Source organism: Rhamphochromis sp. 'chilingali' (genome assembly GCF_963969265.1).
Source record: "Rhamphochromis sp. 'chilingali' genome assembly, chromosome: 22".
Lineage (NCBI taxonomy): Eukaryota > Metazoa > Chordata > Actinopteri > Cichliformes > Cichlidae > Rhamphochromis > Rhamphochromis sp. 'chilingali'.
In genome coordinates, this window is record NC_137950.1 from 7,366,152 (window position 1) to 7,383,891 (window position 17,740).

The 17,740-nt window shown below is 40.6% G+C and overlaps 1 protein-coding gene across 1 annotated transcript; it reads right to left on the reverse strand.

Annotated features, from left to right (window-relative positions):
• Positions 1–7,423: 7,423 nt before the first annotated feature.
• nt5m (5',3'-nucleotidase, mitochondrial) lies at positions 7,424–17,650 on the reverse strand. The gene is made up of 5 exons (XM_080871946.1): positions 16,595–17,650; positions 15,356–15,456; positions 12,702–12,762; positions 12,482–12,596; positions 7,424–10,001 (listed from the first exon to the last, which is right to left on the reverse strand). Exons 1-5 carry the CDS (start codon positions 16,865–16,867, stop codon positions 9,862–9,864), a joined length of 690 nt encoding a protein of 229 aa, XP_080728072.1. The 5' UTR covers positions 16,868–17,650; the 3' UTR covers positions 7,424–9,861.
• Positions 17,651–17,740: the final 90 nt, after the last annotated feature.

Genomic DNA, 17,740 nt, shown 5'->3' on the forward strand with positions numbered 1-17,740 from the left:
ATCAGCTTAAAGCACTTGTTGCAGGCTGCTGAGTTTGCATATTTTGCTGTGAAGTACAGCCAGACTTCTGACCACTTCGCCTTGGACATTTTTAATCTGTAGCTCTGCTCTAACTGAACGTACGTACCTGGCCCCGCCTACTATCCTCGGAAACGTAAAATGATTGGCTAGAAGTGTATCACAGCTCAGGAAAAAAAAAAAGCACCGAAATAAAGCACCGAAATGTGCGCTGCTTTTCGGTCTGGTTACTACCGTTTATGTCAGAACCGGTGCCATCATGGCACCGGACACCGGTACCCATCCCTAGTTAGAGCCATGACTGTGTGTTAGAGCCATGACTAGGAGATAAGGCTAAAGGTATCTCACCACCTACTTAAAAGCCAACTGGGCAGCCAATGTATTCAAGGTGGTGGGGTAACATGGTGACTTTCACAAATTGGGGCATGCATCTATGTATTTTCAATGGATTAATTATAAATGTATCAGAATACATCAATTTATTGGAAGATGTAAATACACACTAATTAGAGTATATTTGTGAGCACAATATTCTTCATTTCTATTATACAATCTCAAAAACAACTGTTTGTACCTTTAAATTAACCTCTTAGAATATTGTCATATTTCTTGAAGTAAGTTATGTCATCATGTTAAAGGTAACATGATGGGTTCTTGCACAACTACTAATGCATCACTTTAATGGTCATTTTAGTAAACAAAGGGAAAGATTATTATGAGAGCGCTGTACTGTACTGTTAAAAAAAAGGGAAGTAGCAGGCAGTAAATGTGTGAGGACTTGAGGGGGAGGTGGTCCTGGAGCTGTGATGAAAGAAACAGAAAAAGAAACGCATCAGCAAATGAAAGCTCCGCCTCACCTATTGTGATCTATGAGCTTTATCACTCGTTCTCACAGTTTTTCCCGGTCCCACATTCTTGCCGTGCCTCTCAGAGTGTACATTGTATAAATCACTGGCACATAAACAAACATACATACATAGTTCAGATACATGTTCCTTTTGGCCACCATGGACGCTTCCACAGATCATATGTCACCGCACCAACAATAACTTTCACATACAGCATCACGTGGTTGACCATAACTCTACGCTGAGTAGAGTTGTGGCAAAAACATGTTTGTACTATATCTCCTCTGCACAAACAGCACCATAAAGGGCATTTCCTTGGGATGTCCAATATGAGTGTACGCTCATAAAGTTCCTGTCTTAATGTTAAAGAGAAATTCTTGATATGCCCCAGCGTTATGACTCTGTTGGGATTTCTTTGGAACTGTGACACATTTGCCCAATAAGGACAAACGTCTGTACAGTGTAGGACAGCCCAGACATAGAGATTCATTGGATTTTCTTTTTATTGCTGCTTCTGATAAGTGATCATATGGGTTTAAAAAAAAAAAATTTTTTTTATTGTGTTCTTGATTAGGTAGAACAATGTAGTGGTAACAGCAGAATGATTTTCAGTCTTTCAGACTCAGTTATTTTTTTATCATATAAGTTGATGTACAGTCATGTGACAAAGAAAGTACACCCGCTTTTAATGCTGTGACAAGAGTAGGAACTGAAAGCTGAAGTCTAAAGCTATGGAAGAGGCTACCATCAGAAATTCACCGTCATTACCTTCATCCTGTAGATTCTTATTTTCTTATATATCATAAAATCATTCACTTAAGTCAAGGTGCGGCAAACCATTCCTGCCAAGCTATGGAGAAATATTTGAATCTGTCCACATCATCAAGTGATCCTGACTTTGAGAACCATGATACAAATACATCGCCAAAAGTATTCAAGCTCCCCTCCAAATAATTTAACTCATTGTTTCAATCACTTCCATGGCAACAGATTTATAAAATCAAGTACCTTGGCCTGCGACAGACTGGCGACCTGTCCAGGGTGTACCCTGCCTCTCGCCCTATGACAGCTGGGATAGGCTCCAGCGCCCCCCGCGACCCTGAAAAGGATAAGCGGAAGCGAATGGATGGATGCAGAAAGAATGGGTTCCTCTCAGCAGCTCAGTGAATTCCAGCATGGTGATAAGATAGGATGTCACCTGTGCAACCAGTACCCTTGTGAAATTTCCTTGCTACTAAATATTCTATAGTCAGCTGTTAGTAGCATTATAACAAACTATAAGCAACTGGGAATGACAGCAACACAGCCACAAAGTGGTAGCCCACGGAAAATCACAAAGCGGGGTTATGCTGAGCCGCATAGTGTGCAGAGGTCGCAAACTTTCTGCAGAGTCAATCCCTACAGACCTCAAAACTTCATCTGGCCTTCAGATTAGAACAAGAACAGTGTGTAGAGATTTTCATGACATGGGATTTCATTCCTGGGCAGCTGCATGCAGCTGCATGCAGCTGCAAGTCTTACATCATTGAGTGCAATGCAAAGCATCAGGTGCAGCAATAAAGATAGCTTCTCTATCTGGCAGTCTGATGGATCAGTCTATGTTTGGTTGTTGCCAAAAGAACAGTACTTGTCTGACTGCATTGTGCCATGTGTAAAGTTTGGTGGAGAGGGGATTATGGTGTGGGGTTGTTTTTCAAGAGTTGGACTGGGCCCCTTAGTTCCAGTGAAAGGAACCCTTAAAGCTTCAGCATACCAAGACATTTTGGACAATTTCATGTTCCCAACTTTGTAGGAACAGTTTGGGGATGGCTCCTTCCTGTTCCAACTTGACAGCAGTGCACAAAGCAAGCTCCATTAAAACATGGATGAGTGAGTTTGGTCTGGAAGAACTTGACTGGCCTGCACAGACTCCTGACTTCAACCTGACAGAAACCCTGTGGATGAATTAGAACAGAAACTGTGAGCCAGGCCTTCTTGTCCAACATCAGTGTCTAACCTCACAAATTTACTGCTGGAAGAAGGATAAAAAATTCCCATTAACACAATCCCAAACCTTGTGGAAAGACTTTTCAGAAGAGTTGAAGCTGTTATATCAGGAAAGGGTGGGCCGACATCATATTAAACCCTATGGATTAAGAATGGGATGTCACTCAAGTTCATAAGTGGGATGGCAGAGGAGCGAATACTTTTGGCAGCATTTCGCTCCCATTTGTAACTTTAATTTCTCTTAAATTTCTAATTATTGTGAATGACTGAATTCTACATTAATTAATTGGATTTTAAACAAAAATATGTCATAAGGATGAAGAGTCGTCAAACCAGTTAGGAGGTAAACCACACCAGCATTGTTTTAAGTTCTCTTTTCAAAATTATTCTTTTTTTAATCCTCCTTAGGAAAATAAATGTAACACAACTTCACTCTAATAACATTATTCCAGCTCCTGTTCATTAAACTTCAAAGACACCACATCCCATCCGTCTATCCATCCATCCTCTGAGCATTCAGGTCCAGGTTGCAGAAGCAGCATTGACATCAGAGATTCCCTCCCACACTTTGGCCACCTCTTCCAGCTATTCTGAGAAGACAGCCAGCCAGGAGGCATAATCTCTTCATTGTATCCTGGATCTGCCCCAGGGACATGCCCAATGCATCCTAGTCAGATGCTCCAATTTCAATGTGGAGGAATAGCAAGCTGTAGTCTGAGTCCTCCCCAAATGATCCTCCTTTTCACTGTAGCTCTAAGGGCCTAATCTGTGTCATTTATTTTACATTGCATTACCATTATTTAATAATCATACATTAAAAAACATTGTTAAACCCACTAACTCAGTGACTACAACATGGCAGAGGTTGTGAAAACACCTGCATAAATTATCACAAATTACCAATTCCAGTGTAGATCATATTACACTGTTTGTGTAGAACATAAGCAATGTGATTATAAAGCAGTGTGGGGAAATCAGCTGTAAAAAGCAGCAGCCAGCAGATTATATGACAGCGCGATTCAGCCTCCTGCAGAGTATCTTTATGCATCTACTTAGTATCAGGTAGAGCAATGTCAGCAAGGTTTTTTTTTAATTATTTACCAAGATAAAGAGCACATTGGACATCACTGGCAAATTTTGCCCTCCTTAATAACTCATCTATGTTTAAAAAAATGCCCTGTCATACTTGGAGTGCAAGGTACGTAAACTTTTTATGATATTAAAAAAAAAAAGACAGACAATATTGTGGTAACTGCAAAGGAAATGTGGGCCAAAGCCAATCGTCATGAAACCTAGATCAACACACTGTTTTGCCACCAGGTAAAATGACACATTCAGAAGAAATATGGCTGTCAGTGGACCTTGTTGTTACGCCAGAGAGCAAACACTGGTGTCCCGTGAGCTGATATTATGGATGAAAGTGTTCTGACTGACAACCTTTCAGTTTCCATGTAGACCCAAATCCAGAGAATCTAATCGTGACTGATTTCCACTGTTGTTTGTCTTTTTTCACTGACGTTTCATTGCATTTGAAGGCCTACCATATCATTACTGAGTGAGAAGTTACATGTGAGGCCTGATATATTTTTGGTGTGATGACGCCAACGGACGCACGCTTGTTTTGTAATCACACAGATATGTCACTCAATAACATTTTAGATTGCCAATGATTTTACACACAGTATGCTAAAACGCTAAGCTTCACCAGTCAATGTGTTCACCTTGTATTTTGTATTTTGCTGTTTTTTCTGTTGTTTTATAGCATCTTGCTGACATGAAATAAACCAGAAATGTTCCCAAAAGACTTCCAATTCACTTCCACCCCCTCCACAAACACTCTAAACACCTCCACAGGTCCTACACTTACAGTGCACTCACATTTATAGCCTCACTCAGCAAAGGACAAACAGCATCAATCTGACTGAATGAAAAGGTAAAAAATAATAATAACAGTAAAAAGTGATGAGTGGCTATAAAATGAGTATACATGAAAAGCCTGAGACACCTTAGTGGAATGAAATTTGGTTTTATGCAGCATAAATCCACACAACAGGATGAGTTTCCTGTGGACCCAGCGCTAATGCAACAAGCATTAAATGAAGTTAGGAAATGACAGAAGCTTTATAGCAATATGTCCTTGGATTTCTGGTTTCTGTGAGTCATCTATGACCTTGTGTCCTTACACACCACAGTGAGACAGACTGGATAATTGAGGGGGAAAAAGTCACCGAAATGCGTGTGATTTTAAAAAAATTTTTATACCTCGGCCAGAAAGACAGCTACGTTTGCAAGCTCTGCCAAAAACAAAATTATGGTTAATCACCAGCCAGATTTTAAAATGAACTGCCATCATTATCCGATTATATTACATAAGCTCTAGTTTTGGAAAGCTCAAAATGTTCATCAAATACTGGCAATAAAAACAGTCCCCTGATGTAGGAAAATGCTGCGAAAACAGTTCTTTGCAAAGGGATATATTCATCCAGTCCATATCTGAAATACAAGAAAACATTTGTTTAGAGGCAACGTGGAAAATTAAATTGAATTGTGACAAAAATGATCAAATATTATACTGAAAAAACTGAAAAATACAGCACCAGTCACTGTCTGATTGAAACATCAACACAAGTGGTTAAACATCACCTTTGAGACCAACTACGATAAAACTGAAACAGAAGAAGTAAAATAGAAGATTTATTTCTAGTGCACTTTTGACAGATAAAAAAGTGCTTGAAAATAAAACCAGAAATAAAAACAAAATAATAATATAGAACAACAAAATTATAGAAACGTCAATGGAGTCACAGGGATTTTTTTTCCTACTCCCATGAAATTATGAGCCTGCCAATGAGGAAAAATGTTTAGCTCCACAAACATGAAACATTCATTCACAATTAAGAAAAAAGACGCTGGCACAGATCCAACACACACAAAGCATGTATGCAAAGGCTTTTTGCTGTCACACACGTTTGTTTTAACAGCAACTTGGCCATGAAGGCAATCGCATGGAACGAAAAGCACAGAAAGGTTCCTCCAGCAGCTGGGAGACAGCTGACCTACTTGACTGTAGACGGAAGTATTGACAGGAAACACAAACAGGCTGGGGTCAATAATTTTATGCTGACACTGCTATTTCCCCCAAAAAATATAGACTTGGAAAAATAACCTTTAAAGCAATCCCAGCCCTCATTTTGAGGCCCAATATAAATAATAAATCAGTTTCCTCTTAACCCATGAATAACAGAAGCAAAATTAAAAGTTAAGTTGAATAAAATAAGTTGATGCAGGAATAGAAACAACCTATATCAATAATATTATACAAGAACAGAGGACTCATGCCATCAAGCCCAGTTTTTTTTAAAGAAGTCTTTCTTCTCTTTGCTCACAAGGCTTTTACACCGTTTCTTTGTACCATTTTCTGACCAAAACACTTCTTTCTTAGCTTGATTTTCTTACTCAAGTGTCTTTTTCGTTTCCGTTGATCTCACATCAATCAGAGAAGATACGTTTTGAAAGCAGGCAATGTTTATTGAGGACCACAATGAGTACAATTCTGACATAAAAGCTGCTTTTGTTGATAATCTTCTTCTAACCGTGACGTTTTGTGGAAAAGCCAGCTGCTCATGACGCTTATGTCATCTGCTGACCCTAATGTGCTCCATTCGCTGTGGATTTATTGGAAGAACATGAAAAATCATAATGAGAAATCTGATATAAAGTATGCACTGAACAGAGACGGTGAGGCAGCCACTTTTTCAGAATGCTTTACTGATGATTTGAGCATGATGCATGAAAACAAAAACCATTGCAAATTATGCTCTTGAGCAGCAACGCTCGCCCAAGCTCCCTTCTAGTCTGCACACTGGCTTCAGGGCAATAGATTTACATAACCTGTTCACATCTAAATCTGTGAACAGAATGTCATTACACATGCTTTCTTTAGTGAAATGTGATCCCAACATCTGAGATGCCAACAGAGATGTCCAAAGCTCTTCCTGTTAAAAGAGAGTTCTTCCTTTCCACTGTCACCAAGTGCTCACTCATGTGAGATCATCTTATTGTGGGTGTTTTCTCTCTAATTTTGAAGAGTCTTTACCTTTCAATATAAAGTGAGGCGACTGAATTGGTGCTATGTGAACAAAAGTTAAATGAATTGTTGGGCTTCGTAGCAGTGAGTTTAATCAAATTAACAGCTGTCTGTGTAGGTTCTTTGTCATCCAGGTCATGACAGTCTGGGCAAGAACTGCAGAAACCTCTTAGATGCAACAGTAACATCTTCAAAAATGTAAAGAAGTCCAGCTGCCTTCTTTTTGAGCTCAAGAAAATTAAACACTTCCAGCTGTACAAATCATTTCATCAGCTTCTTGAGGTTTTTTCCTCAACTGATATGATCAGTGCAGAGAGCAACTACAACAAAGACCACAAAGAGGAGCGTTCTTCATGTTTAGTTAAACCTCCCCCCAAAAGTGCCAGAATGTCAAACCACGAGTGTGGGCATGTTTCCAGACTTTGGCAGGAAGTTATCTATGATTTCATGTGACTAAGCAGCATGCATTTTAATGAAAAAAAATATAAAAACAACCAAAGCCAATGAAACTTTTAATGGCACTGTTAAATGAAAGAAGATGTCCAAGTCATCAAGTTATTGTTTTTTTGCATGGGTTTTAATAGAGGTGGATCTAAACATTTCACTGGCAGAAACAAACATTTGCATTTGGATTGAACTGACATTTGAATATGTATAAGCTAGTCACAAAAAAACAAGCACTCAGCATTACATACATCTTTCATTACACATAATTAGCATCTACTGCGTAGTTCCCTGAAAAATATACCAGAAATTAAAAAGCATTTTATCCCAGCATCTACATATCGTCTGTGTATCCTAAAGGGGACCTATTACTGCTTTGCTAGCTACAGGTGCTGTTACTCTGATGGGTGTTCATGTTAAAAGCATCAAGTTTCCAATGAGGTTAGCATCGGTGCAAGTAAGAAAAAGCGAGAATGCACTAAACACTCCATTTCAGGTACTTTTTTCCCAACTCTTTGCTCTGTATGATGTCAGAGAGTGCAAATATTGCAGGCACACAGGAAATTGGCACGTTTCCCTCAGAGAACGTATGAAATTAGGTGCCGCACCAAGGTTAGGTATTTTTAACTGTGAATCATATTCAGACATACTCTAGTAGAGTTGGTGAATAAAACTGTAAACGAGTATACAAAGGTCCCCTTTAAATGAGTGAAGCAGGACAGTGACACTGAGAAAGTGGTGATTTTATACATTTTATAAATGCTAAAAAATATAATAAAAATATAGTTTCTAAAAATTAATACAAGTTAAGTTTTCAAGTAATTAATGACAAGCTGAAATAAAAACTTTATTTTTGGATTATTAAAACATTTTCTACAACTTAAATCTTGCGCGACATGCTTCTGAAAACAAGCTCTAAAACAGGGGTGTCCAACACCAGTCCTCAAAAGGTACTGTCCTGCAGCTTTTAGATGCATCCTTGTTCTGACACACCTGAATCAAATGAATGGCTTGTTATCAGGCCTTTGCCAAACTTGATAGTGTGCTGAAGAGGTAATCCAGTCATTTGATTCAGCTGTCTTTGAGTAGGGTTGCATGTAAAAGCTGCAGGACAGTAGCTCTGAAGGACTGGAGTTGGACACCCCGGCTCTAAAAATATGAACAGAATGGTGACATACCACTTATAAAACATAGTGATTACTGTTGCCGCTCCTATAGATTTCCACTTTTCCTTATTCTGCATTCTGTCATATCCATGCTGTTGCAATTGTTGATATTTATATTAAACATGGGCAAAGTTTCAAATAATGAGGCCAATGTGTGCACAAATAGCCCCTACAGAATTCTCCATACACCTGATGCAAACTCCTGTTTGTGAGGGATAGCCAATCAGAACAAAGTTAGCTTTGGGAGGGAAGGGGGGGGTATGGCTTGTCTATGACCAACGTTGAACTTGCGAGGTGGCAGAAGGGTCCAATGTAAACGAAATAATGATTATTATGAACTGAATCATGCAAAGCTACCCTACCACAATTTTGAATAACATATGGACTTGTCAGTGATATATTAATATTGAATAATGGTTCATTATTAACCAACACTGAACCAATGTTACTCAGTCTTCAGTGCCTACAACAATCTACACTAGCAATGTTTGGCAAGATGCACGTGTGCAGCTACTTTTCTCATTTGTGTATCAGTGAAATATTGAACAATTACATATTGTAAAAAAAGAGCACCCATGTAGGCTTTTAAGCTTTTTAAAAACCAGAGTGGATTTCACAGTACTTTTGCATTTACATAACAGTGACATGGCACATACCTACACAATACATGCAAAATAATGACAACCTAATAGAACAGTAATTTTGACTCCAAGTCACTGTCCTGTGTTTCTGTGTTCGCCAGTGCCCACGACTCAGGGTGTATTTTTGAGCTTTTTTGGGTGCAGCGGAGTGCCCTGTTGTGAATCACATCACACTGACTCACGAGTGCAACACGGTGCAGTTAAATATTGATAAGCCTTTTGCGATGAAGGCCACAGATAGACCACGCAGTGGCTCAGAAATCCATTTTGTCTGAATCTGAGAAACATCCAGAATGCAAACTGAGTCCATAACCGCCGAGGTCACTCAACACAATCTGTCCTTTCCACTTACCATGTATCGTTTTATGAACTCCTTTTGTTGTTCTCATTCAGTGAGATTGTTCAAAATCTGGTCGCCAACACAAATTCATACAAAGTGTCAGAGTGCCCCCTTGTGGTCGAGCAAGTGAACATCCTCTTCCAACAGACTGGATCAACAGTCTTCTTGTACAGCACTTCCATTCAACCTGAAACGTAAACTGCTCATCCCGCTTAAGCCTCCACACCCTACTTAGTGGAGAACAAGGATGCCAAGGCAACAGCAGCGAACCCCAGAACTTCCACTAACCCTGATGCCAGGCTGCTGTGGGGCTGAGCCGTGCAGGAGCTCCTCACTGCCTTTTGCTGTCCAGGATGGCCCTCCAATCATCTGACCATGACAGGAGTCTTCTCTGGGGGAGGCTGAGGGGCAGGTGCTTGTTGTGGCAGGCAGTGAACAGGATGTGCTCCCACGCTGGATTTGGCTCCACACCTGTCCAAGTCACAGAAATATAAACATTATTTAAGTAGCAGCTCCCTGTATTTAAGTGTGTGAAGGATATAAATTGTCCTGACAGACCATAGGAACACTGCAGCAGCTGCCTCATGAGGCAATCAAAGCACTGAAAATGGATGCAAATAATTATAACACCCACACCAAGTTTCACAAACATTATTATGCAAAAGTCCTCTTTGAAGATTTTGCTTTGTTCTTCATTTGTTCTTGTTCTTTCAGTGATTTAAAAATAATAGTTATCATCCCTGATCTGCTCAGATCAGTGAACTACTGTACTTTCCTACTGAATTAACTGCGGCAGCAATAATTTACACGACTCAAGCCGACTAACTTTGAGATCTACTCATAAGTTAAATACTCAGCATTTCAAGATGGTTTTTTTTTATTCAGGCAAATGTGCACTCACAGCCAGCATCAGACATTAGTGTGTATCTGCACATTATTACGTAAAAAAATCTTTGCACTCTGGAACTCCGTTTGAAAAAATGACTAATGTACAAATGTGTTCTTTTGATAAAAAAAAAAAAGTAATGAAAAACTGACCGTCACACCAAAGCATGTGCACATTTGGAAAGCTGCAGCTGCTTTAGCATGATGGTTACAATTTGAATAAAAATGTAATCAGGTGTGAAAACATTTCATTCTAGCAATCTAATGCAATATTACTGCTGCTACCTTTAGCATGACAGGGGGCAAAGCATAAACTGTGTATAGACAATGAACAATGGCAACATAATGTTCATTCATCACTTTGTTTTGGAGTCTACATTTTATAGCACCAGTGTTGCCATGTTTTTGGCTTAGATTTAGACTCAGCTAACACTGGTTTCTTTACCAAGCTGCATCCTCCGACACCTGCTAATTTAAACACTACATCACAGACTAATAAAATGCTTGAATTTTACTAGATCTGGAATACAAACTTCTTGGATGGGCTGTTGCACACAACCATCATTATCTGTCACCTTTATGAAATATCCTCCAAAAGGCTACAGACAACTGCCTATGTTGGCCAACCAACTTGGCTTAGCCCCGGATTTTAAGTCCCAACAAAATCTAGATGGGTAAGTACAAATTTTTTCATGGTAAACTGATGAGAGAGCAGTGCGTGAGGTAAGCTGCAGGCACTGCTTTCACGGCTCGGAGGTCAGTTATGATCTGCGCTTTGTGTGGAAACCCAGCTAGCATTATCAATGACCTTCAGTGGTATAGTCTCGGCTCACCTGTAAAAGTCAGCGCATGAAAACACCTGGGAAAGGATTTTAGGACTAGGAAAACAAGGAAGGACTGTCTTTTGAGGACATCAATGTTCACATTTTGGACGAAGAAAGGGTTTAAGAGAGGAATAAAGGAGGCCATCTAGACCCGCTGTAAACAGCTGTCATTGAACAGAGGCGGTGGCTTATGGCACCAGCCATCAGCCACATATGCTCCCGAGTTCTTTTCCCATGTGTTTCAACCACTCACACCTTGCCTTAGGTGACCTCAATCGCTCACATGATGGTGGGGTGGGGTAACGTCTAACAGAGGTTTCCTCTGTCATCTGTTGGCTCATATAATATCTCACATAACTAAGAGTGGGTTAACAATCCTCAAGACCACCTTTACTGGAAGAGTTCGCTACCAATTATTCTAGAACTGAAGAAGCTGCTTGGATGAGACGTGAAATGTCTTCAAAACCTAAAGAAGTCTAGTTGGCTTCTTTTCAGCTCTCAAGACTACCATTCTTTGTGTTCCCATATTCAAGTCCAGGAAGATTATCCTGGATCCAAATCCACCATCACTCATGCTTGCGTGGATTCTCTACAGGTACTTCAGCTTCAGACTAATTGGGGATTCTTAGTTGCCCATAGGTATGAATGTGAGTACAAATGGTTGTCTCTCTATGTTAGCCCTGAATCGGACTGGCGACCTGTCCAGTGCGTACTGTGTTTCTTTTCCTATGGCAGCAGGGAAAGACTTCCCTGAGACCTTGAACTGGACAAGTGGAGGAAGATGGATGGATGGATCAAATAACACTCCTTAACCTTGTTGTTTAGCATCTTGTTGTATCCTATTGTGCTGCTGATCTTCTCATAGGTCATTTAGGTGCTTTTTCAGTGGGCATTAGTGCGTTTTCCCCTCATTATTTGTTAGCATCTATCTTTATTTTTATGAACGACAACATGGCCTTGACTACCCAGAATGCACTGCGATTGCAGCGCTCTACTGAAATTTGCAAAATGAAATGAAGCAAGCTAAAAATAAGTAGTTTGAATGCTTTTTGTTTTTGTTTAGCTAAACTTATTGTTCAAAAATGTTGTTTTTATTTCATGAAAGCCATAGAGGCTAAACCGGAGCAGATCGCTTCACAGACCAAAAATAACCTAAAAAGATTGTTAGAGCATTAATATTAAAATAAAAGAATCATGATAAACACAAAAGTGCACCCACACAAAGTTCCACGGAGGCCTCACCTAGAATGTCGGGTTTGTCGTCTATCAGGAGGTCGCCGGTGATTAACGTCTTGTCTCGGGTTAGAATGACTTGTTCCAGGAAGTCACGGCCCAGATGCTTCTCCACCCAGGCATACTAGACAAAAACACACACAGCAGATGAGATCTCATCAGCAAAGAGTGGAACACAATCATTTCCACAGAGAAATGGATATTTGTTATTGATTTGCAGTAGGCCTACCTTCTCATGTGGGCAGTGTTTGTAATGTTTTATAGGGCTGGTGCAAATAAAGACATCTGTGCTGCAGAAACAAAGGGAAACAAACAGACCAGAGTGGAAAAGTTACAAACACACAGTATTATGTTTACCTTCCAGCTGCTTAGGCCTGAACTTTTATGACAGGAATTCATGTGGGGAAGGTTCCCAGTAAACATGAAATCATGTGTATGGTGCATTACCCTGATGGGAGAACGTGCACATTCAGGCACTGGTGGCTAAAGAAAGCCATTCATTTTTAGCAGCAGAAGAAATGTAAGCGAAGTTCATAACTTTTGGTATTTTTAGATGTTATTCACGTGCATTCTCCTCTGAGAATAATCCCAGAAAAAAAAAAAAAAGTAGTCACAGTCTGTGTCACGCTGATTCAGATCACACTTATTAAAATATCATCAAAAACTACACGCGACCGTCCCCGAGTAAGACTCGGGGTGATGTGTTTTAAATCATTTATTAGAAAAAGGGGAAAAAAAATACTGAAAATATCACAGCATGGGGCCATCTGAGTCGTGAGGCTGAGTGAACGGGAGAACAGCGTGGTGCTGGCGCGCACAAAGACAGGCTGTGTGGTGACACAACATGGAGGCCAGGTGTCTGTAATTGTCCCTATGGCCTGCTGCTGTCACTGACTGCAGAGCACAAATAGATCATACAGAGAAGACAGACAAACAGACCATCACATTCACTACTGATGCCAGGCCTAGGAGGCTGTACGGCAGCCTCGACGCTTGATGCCTTCAGGCACAGCCCTGAGTGGCAAGTTGTCTCTGTTTTGGCAGCGTTGAGGACCCAAAACACAATCACTGTTTTAATGTGTGTAAAAAATATATAAAATGTGCTCCAAACATAAATATCAAATTTACGTGTATGTTATAGAATCTAGTCTTGCTGGCTTTTGTGAGTGACTGGAATGAGCAACAGGGGCTTTCTGACTTGATTCATTTGGTCAGGTTCAGACAAAACAGAAAAAACCTCCATCAAAAGGAGGCGTTCACAATCTGTCTCAAAAATCACAGACAGAATAAAAGATGGATGTACAGTATTGTGCAAAAGTCTTGAGCCAATCCTAATTTGTATTTGGTTCCGTGGAAGCTAAAAAAAGTGCAGTAAAGTCAGTTCAATCTTAGAAAAATGTCAAAGATTGCTCAGCTTAACAAGCATAAAACATTATTTTTTGTCACCAAAAGGTGATTGACAAAGAGCTATTAGCCAAAAACTTGCCTTATTTCAGCATGGTGTGGAGTGTGTTCTTAAGAATTTGAGGAAATTGAACAGGTGAATGAAAAAAGAAGAACAGGAGATGAACAGTATCTGAAAATCATATCTTTAAGAACTAGGGAAAAAAAGAATCAAGCAAAGAGCTGAAAACAGATCAGAGAGACGTATCTTGAGTTGATCTACTGTTCGATAAAGCCTTGTCAGAAATTGTGTCAGTGGAAGGATGACTGTCAAGAACCTGTGCTTAAGAAAGGGAAACAGAGAGAAAAGGCTGACGTATCCCAAACTACATAAGAAGTAGACTGAAAATCAGTGGCGACAGGTCTGATGGAGTGATGAATCCAAATTTCTTTTTTTTTTGTTCAGATCGTCAGTCTCTACAGCTGCCTATAAAACATGGTGGAGGCTCTGTCATGGTTTGGGGCTCTATTTTAACCAGTAAAGTTGGGGATGTTGTCAAAATTGGTGGAATTATGAACACAAAAAGCACACAACACTGGCTGTATTGAAGAACAAAGGCGGTCATACCAAATATTGACTTTCAAGCTCATTATATACTGTATACTGTTATATACTGTGATTCTTCCCTCAGCTCTCTTTAAGCGTTCCCTGTCTAACCCAACCCGTGGCATCCTTTTCTGTCACACCAACCCTCTACATGTCCTCCTTCACTACATTGATAAATCTTCTGTGTGTGTTCCCCTTTTCCTTCTGCCCAGTAGCTCAATTTTCACCGTTCTTTTGTTGCGGCACCCATTTCCCATTTTCATAGGAGAGTGTGAAGAAATGGTGGCGCATGGCTTTTACATAACACTGTCGCTTCTGGGCCTAAAAAGGACGCCAATGCCAAGTGTCTTAAACATGCTTTCTTTTTAATGACCATCAGGGGGGGATAGGTGCAGGTGTAAAGAAAACCTGGTCTTATAAAAGTCTATGGGAAAACAGCCCTCTGACCTGTCCCAGGTAAACACTTTGCTGATGTGTTTAGGAGCACAGTCACTCATTTCAGGCTTCCTGCCTCCCAGCTTTTCTTGTAAACTGGGCTGAGCAGGCCATTGCTGCTTTGCAGGGCTTTTGTATGAAAACAGAGCCTTAAAATGCAGCCAGCTAAATGTAGAGACTGTGGAGGAAGTCAGATAAAGTGAACTAAACAGGGTGAAACTGTGTGGAAAATGATAAACAAACCACAGAGCCTGGCATTATTTTGCAAAGTTAAATACATATTAACTCAGAACACCATTTCCCCCACCTCCCTTCTGATCAAAGTGCTACATGCAAATATCTAATCATGCACATTCTTCTCCCATTATGGTGATTTAAGCCACTTGTGATACAACAAGAACTCCTCTCAGTCTCTTTTGTGTATGTGAGATAAATGCACTGCAACTTCCAAGACCTACTCATTCATCTCGGCCATCTCCTTGACCGCCTCCACTCCTCCTGGTAGCGGGTCCAAGTCTATGAAGAAACCTTTGGACTCCCAGATGCTGATAGCTTTTTCCTGGAGTTTAAAAAAAGGAAACAAAACACATGCATACAGCTTATCTGCAACCGTGTAAATTAATCAGGTGCATGTACAGTATGTGTATCCACGTGAGTGTTCATGAGCCCTGAAGAAGTAAAGTCCAAAAGGCCAACTTCTGTGGACATGATTACAAGGTAGCACTTTGCTTCTTGCTTGGAGTAGGTGAATTAAGACACTGAAGGAAACACATAATCAAATGGAGTAGTGAGTGAACTGCTCAACACTTCACATTAAAGTGAACCACAAGGAAATCGAGGTTGAGTCATTCATCCACACAAACCAATTCAAGAATGCGCATCCATGGCTGTGTCTACACATGAAGCGGGGGTGACACCAGCCCCTTAAAAGTCCCCCAATCCTAATTAATGCTACTGAGCTAGAGCGCTGTTAATCTCACAATCCCCAGAGCCATGGGATGAGAGCAAGGATAATGCCTGATTTAGACTTCTGTGGGAAATCTACACTGTAACTGTAAACTCCTATGCCATAACCTTCCATGCCATATAGTCTGACCCGACATGTAGTTACATTTCTCGGGTTACGTGGAAGGTTGTGGAGTACGATTAAACTATTTATTGTTTCTTTTTAACCAGAAACATTTAAAGGTATTTGCAGTTCCAGTTATACTATGATGTAGATTTGCCGCAGAAGTCTAAATCATGCACGAGACCAGTAGTAGACTGCAATGTAGTACATGTGATTATTCTGCTTCCACTGTAAAAATTCCAGCATTTAATGTCCATTCATATTATGCTACTTTCTTCTAATTTTCACTGTATTCTGGATGAAAATATTGCAATGCAATAGTCCAATACTTACTAAGAAGATTAGAAGGTACTGAAAAAGTGGGGCCATCTTTTGTTTTTTGTTTTTCAGAATTCTGACAAAAAAATCCATTTTTCCCAGTGGCCATAATCCTCTTCCATAAATACTCCTGTGCCACCCTATTGAAAAGGTCCCAGTCCAGAGCAGTCAGAAACTTGACTGTTAACCATATGTAAATGAGACAGACAATCTTTTGAATTAAAACTTGTAAAAAATAAAAATAAAAAACCCAAATCGAGAAAGCCTAAGTTGAATTTCAGCCACTATATTTAGTGCTGCTGTCACTCACACAAAGGTCACTCCTCAGCTGCCCGTACTGCGTTGACACCCAAAACCCTCTCCTGTCCTCCAGGGTGATGTAGGGCTCCGTCGGGTACCTGGCCCGATACTTCTTCAGGAAACCCCCCTCGAAGTCCGCCAGGACTCCGTCCATGTCCACCAGGACCCGCAGTCTCTTCCCGGAACGAGAGATGAACGACATGTTTGCGCAAATCCTCTTAATGGGATCTCGGAGCAAAGTTTTCCCTCTTCCTAGTAGGCGTGTTGCACTAAGCAGCAACATTTTTCACGCCCTCGGTCTCTGCCCTCTCCAAACAGTCAGCAGAAACAGCTTGTAAAGTCGGCATGGGACTTACACAAACAAAAATAATTCCAGACACTGGAGCTAAACCCCTTTCAGTACTCGTTTTAGACACTGTTATTCGCCCCTTGTGAATTTTTGTCCAACTTTTCACATTCTGAGCGGCAGTTGAGCTAACAGACGCTGGCTAGCTGACAGGCTAGCACCACAGCAGCCGCAGCGGGCAGTTCAACTGTGACCTGCCTGTGGCGGTCACAGTTGCCGGGAGCTCTTTGTATCGTTTGTCAGTGTGTATTAGCCGGCCGGCATCCAAGGCATGCCTTTCTAAAATTCCACAGCATATGAGATAAACAACATATGCTGTTAGAGCTGTCTGAGGTGAAACGAGAAGTAAACAACTGGAGCTGCTGCACCAAAGGGAGAAGCGCTCAGCTGTAAGAACAAACTGTACTACGAGCCCGTGCGCAACAAAGATCTCACATGACCAAGATGGTTCACTCCTCAGCTGTTTTCAGGAGCCATGTACAGTGAAAAATATAAAATTTTACAACAATACGAAGGTTTTACCACAACAATAATCATACACGCAACGTGTGTGATTATTTATTGGCTAAAGAACTGTCGTTAGTTAGGTTCATTGCAATTTATGCACAGTCATCTCTTTATGCCCAAATGTGACAGCTTATTCTGAATGATGGATAGGTAAAGGGGCAAAACATTTAGCATCAGACAGGGGAGCTTCCAGAGATCCATCACTTGTGCATGAAATACGTTTGTGTGTGTGTGTGTGTGTGTGTGTGTGTGTGTGTGTGTGTGTGTGTGTGTGTGTGTGTGTGTGTGTGTGAGAGAGAGAGA

What these genes read in the sequence shown, in the direction of transcription:
- nt5m (XM_080871946.1), bottom strand. Translation starts at nt 16,867, where the DNA reads ATGTTGCTGCTTAGTGCAACACGCCTACTAGGAAGAGGGAAAACTTTG. An exon ending in AGCTGAGGAGTGACCTTTGT is followed by an intron (nt 15,457 to 16,594) that starts GTGAGTGACAGC and finishes TTTAAACTCCAG; the next exon opens with GAAAAAGCTATCAGCATCTG. An exon ending in CGACAAACCCGACATTCTAG is followed by an intron (nt 10,002 to 12,481) that starts GTGAGGCCTCCG and finishes TGACTTGGACAG; the next exon opens with GTGTGGAGCCAAATCCAGCG.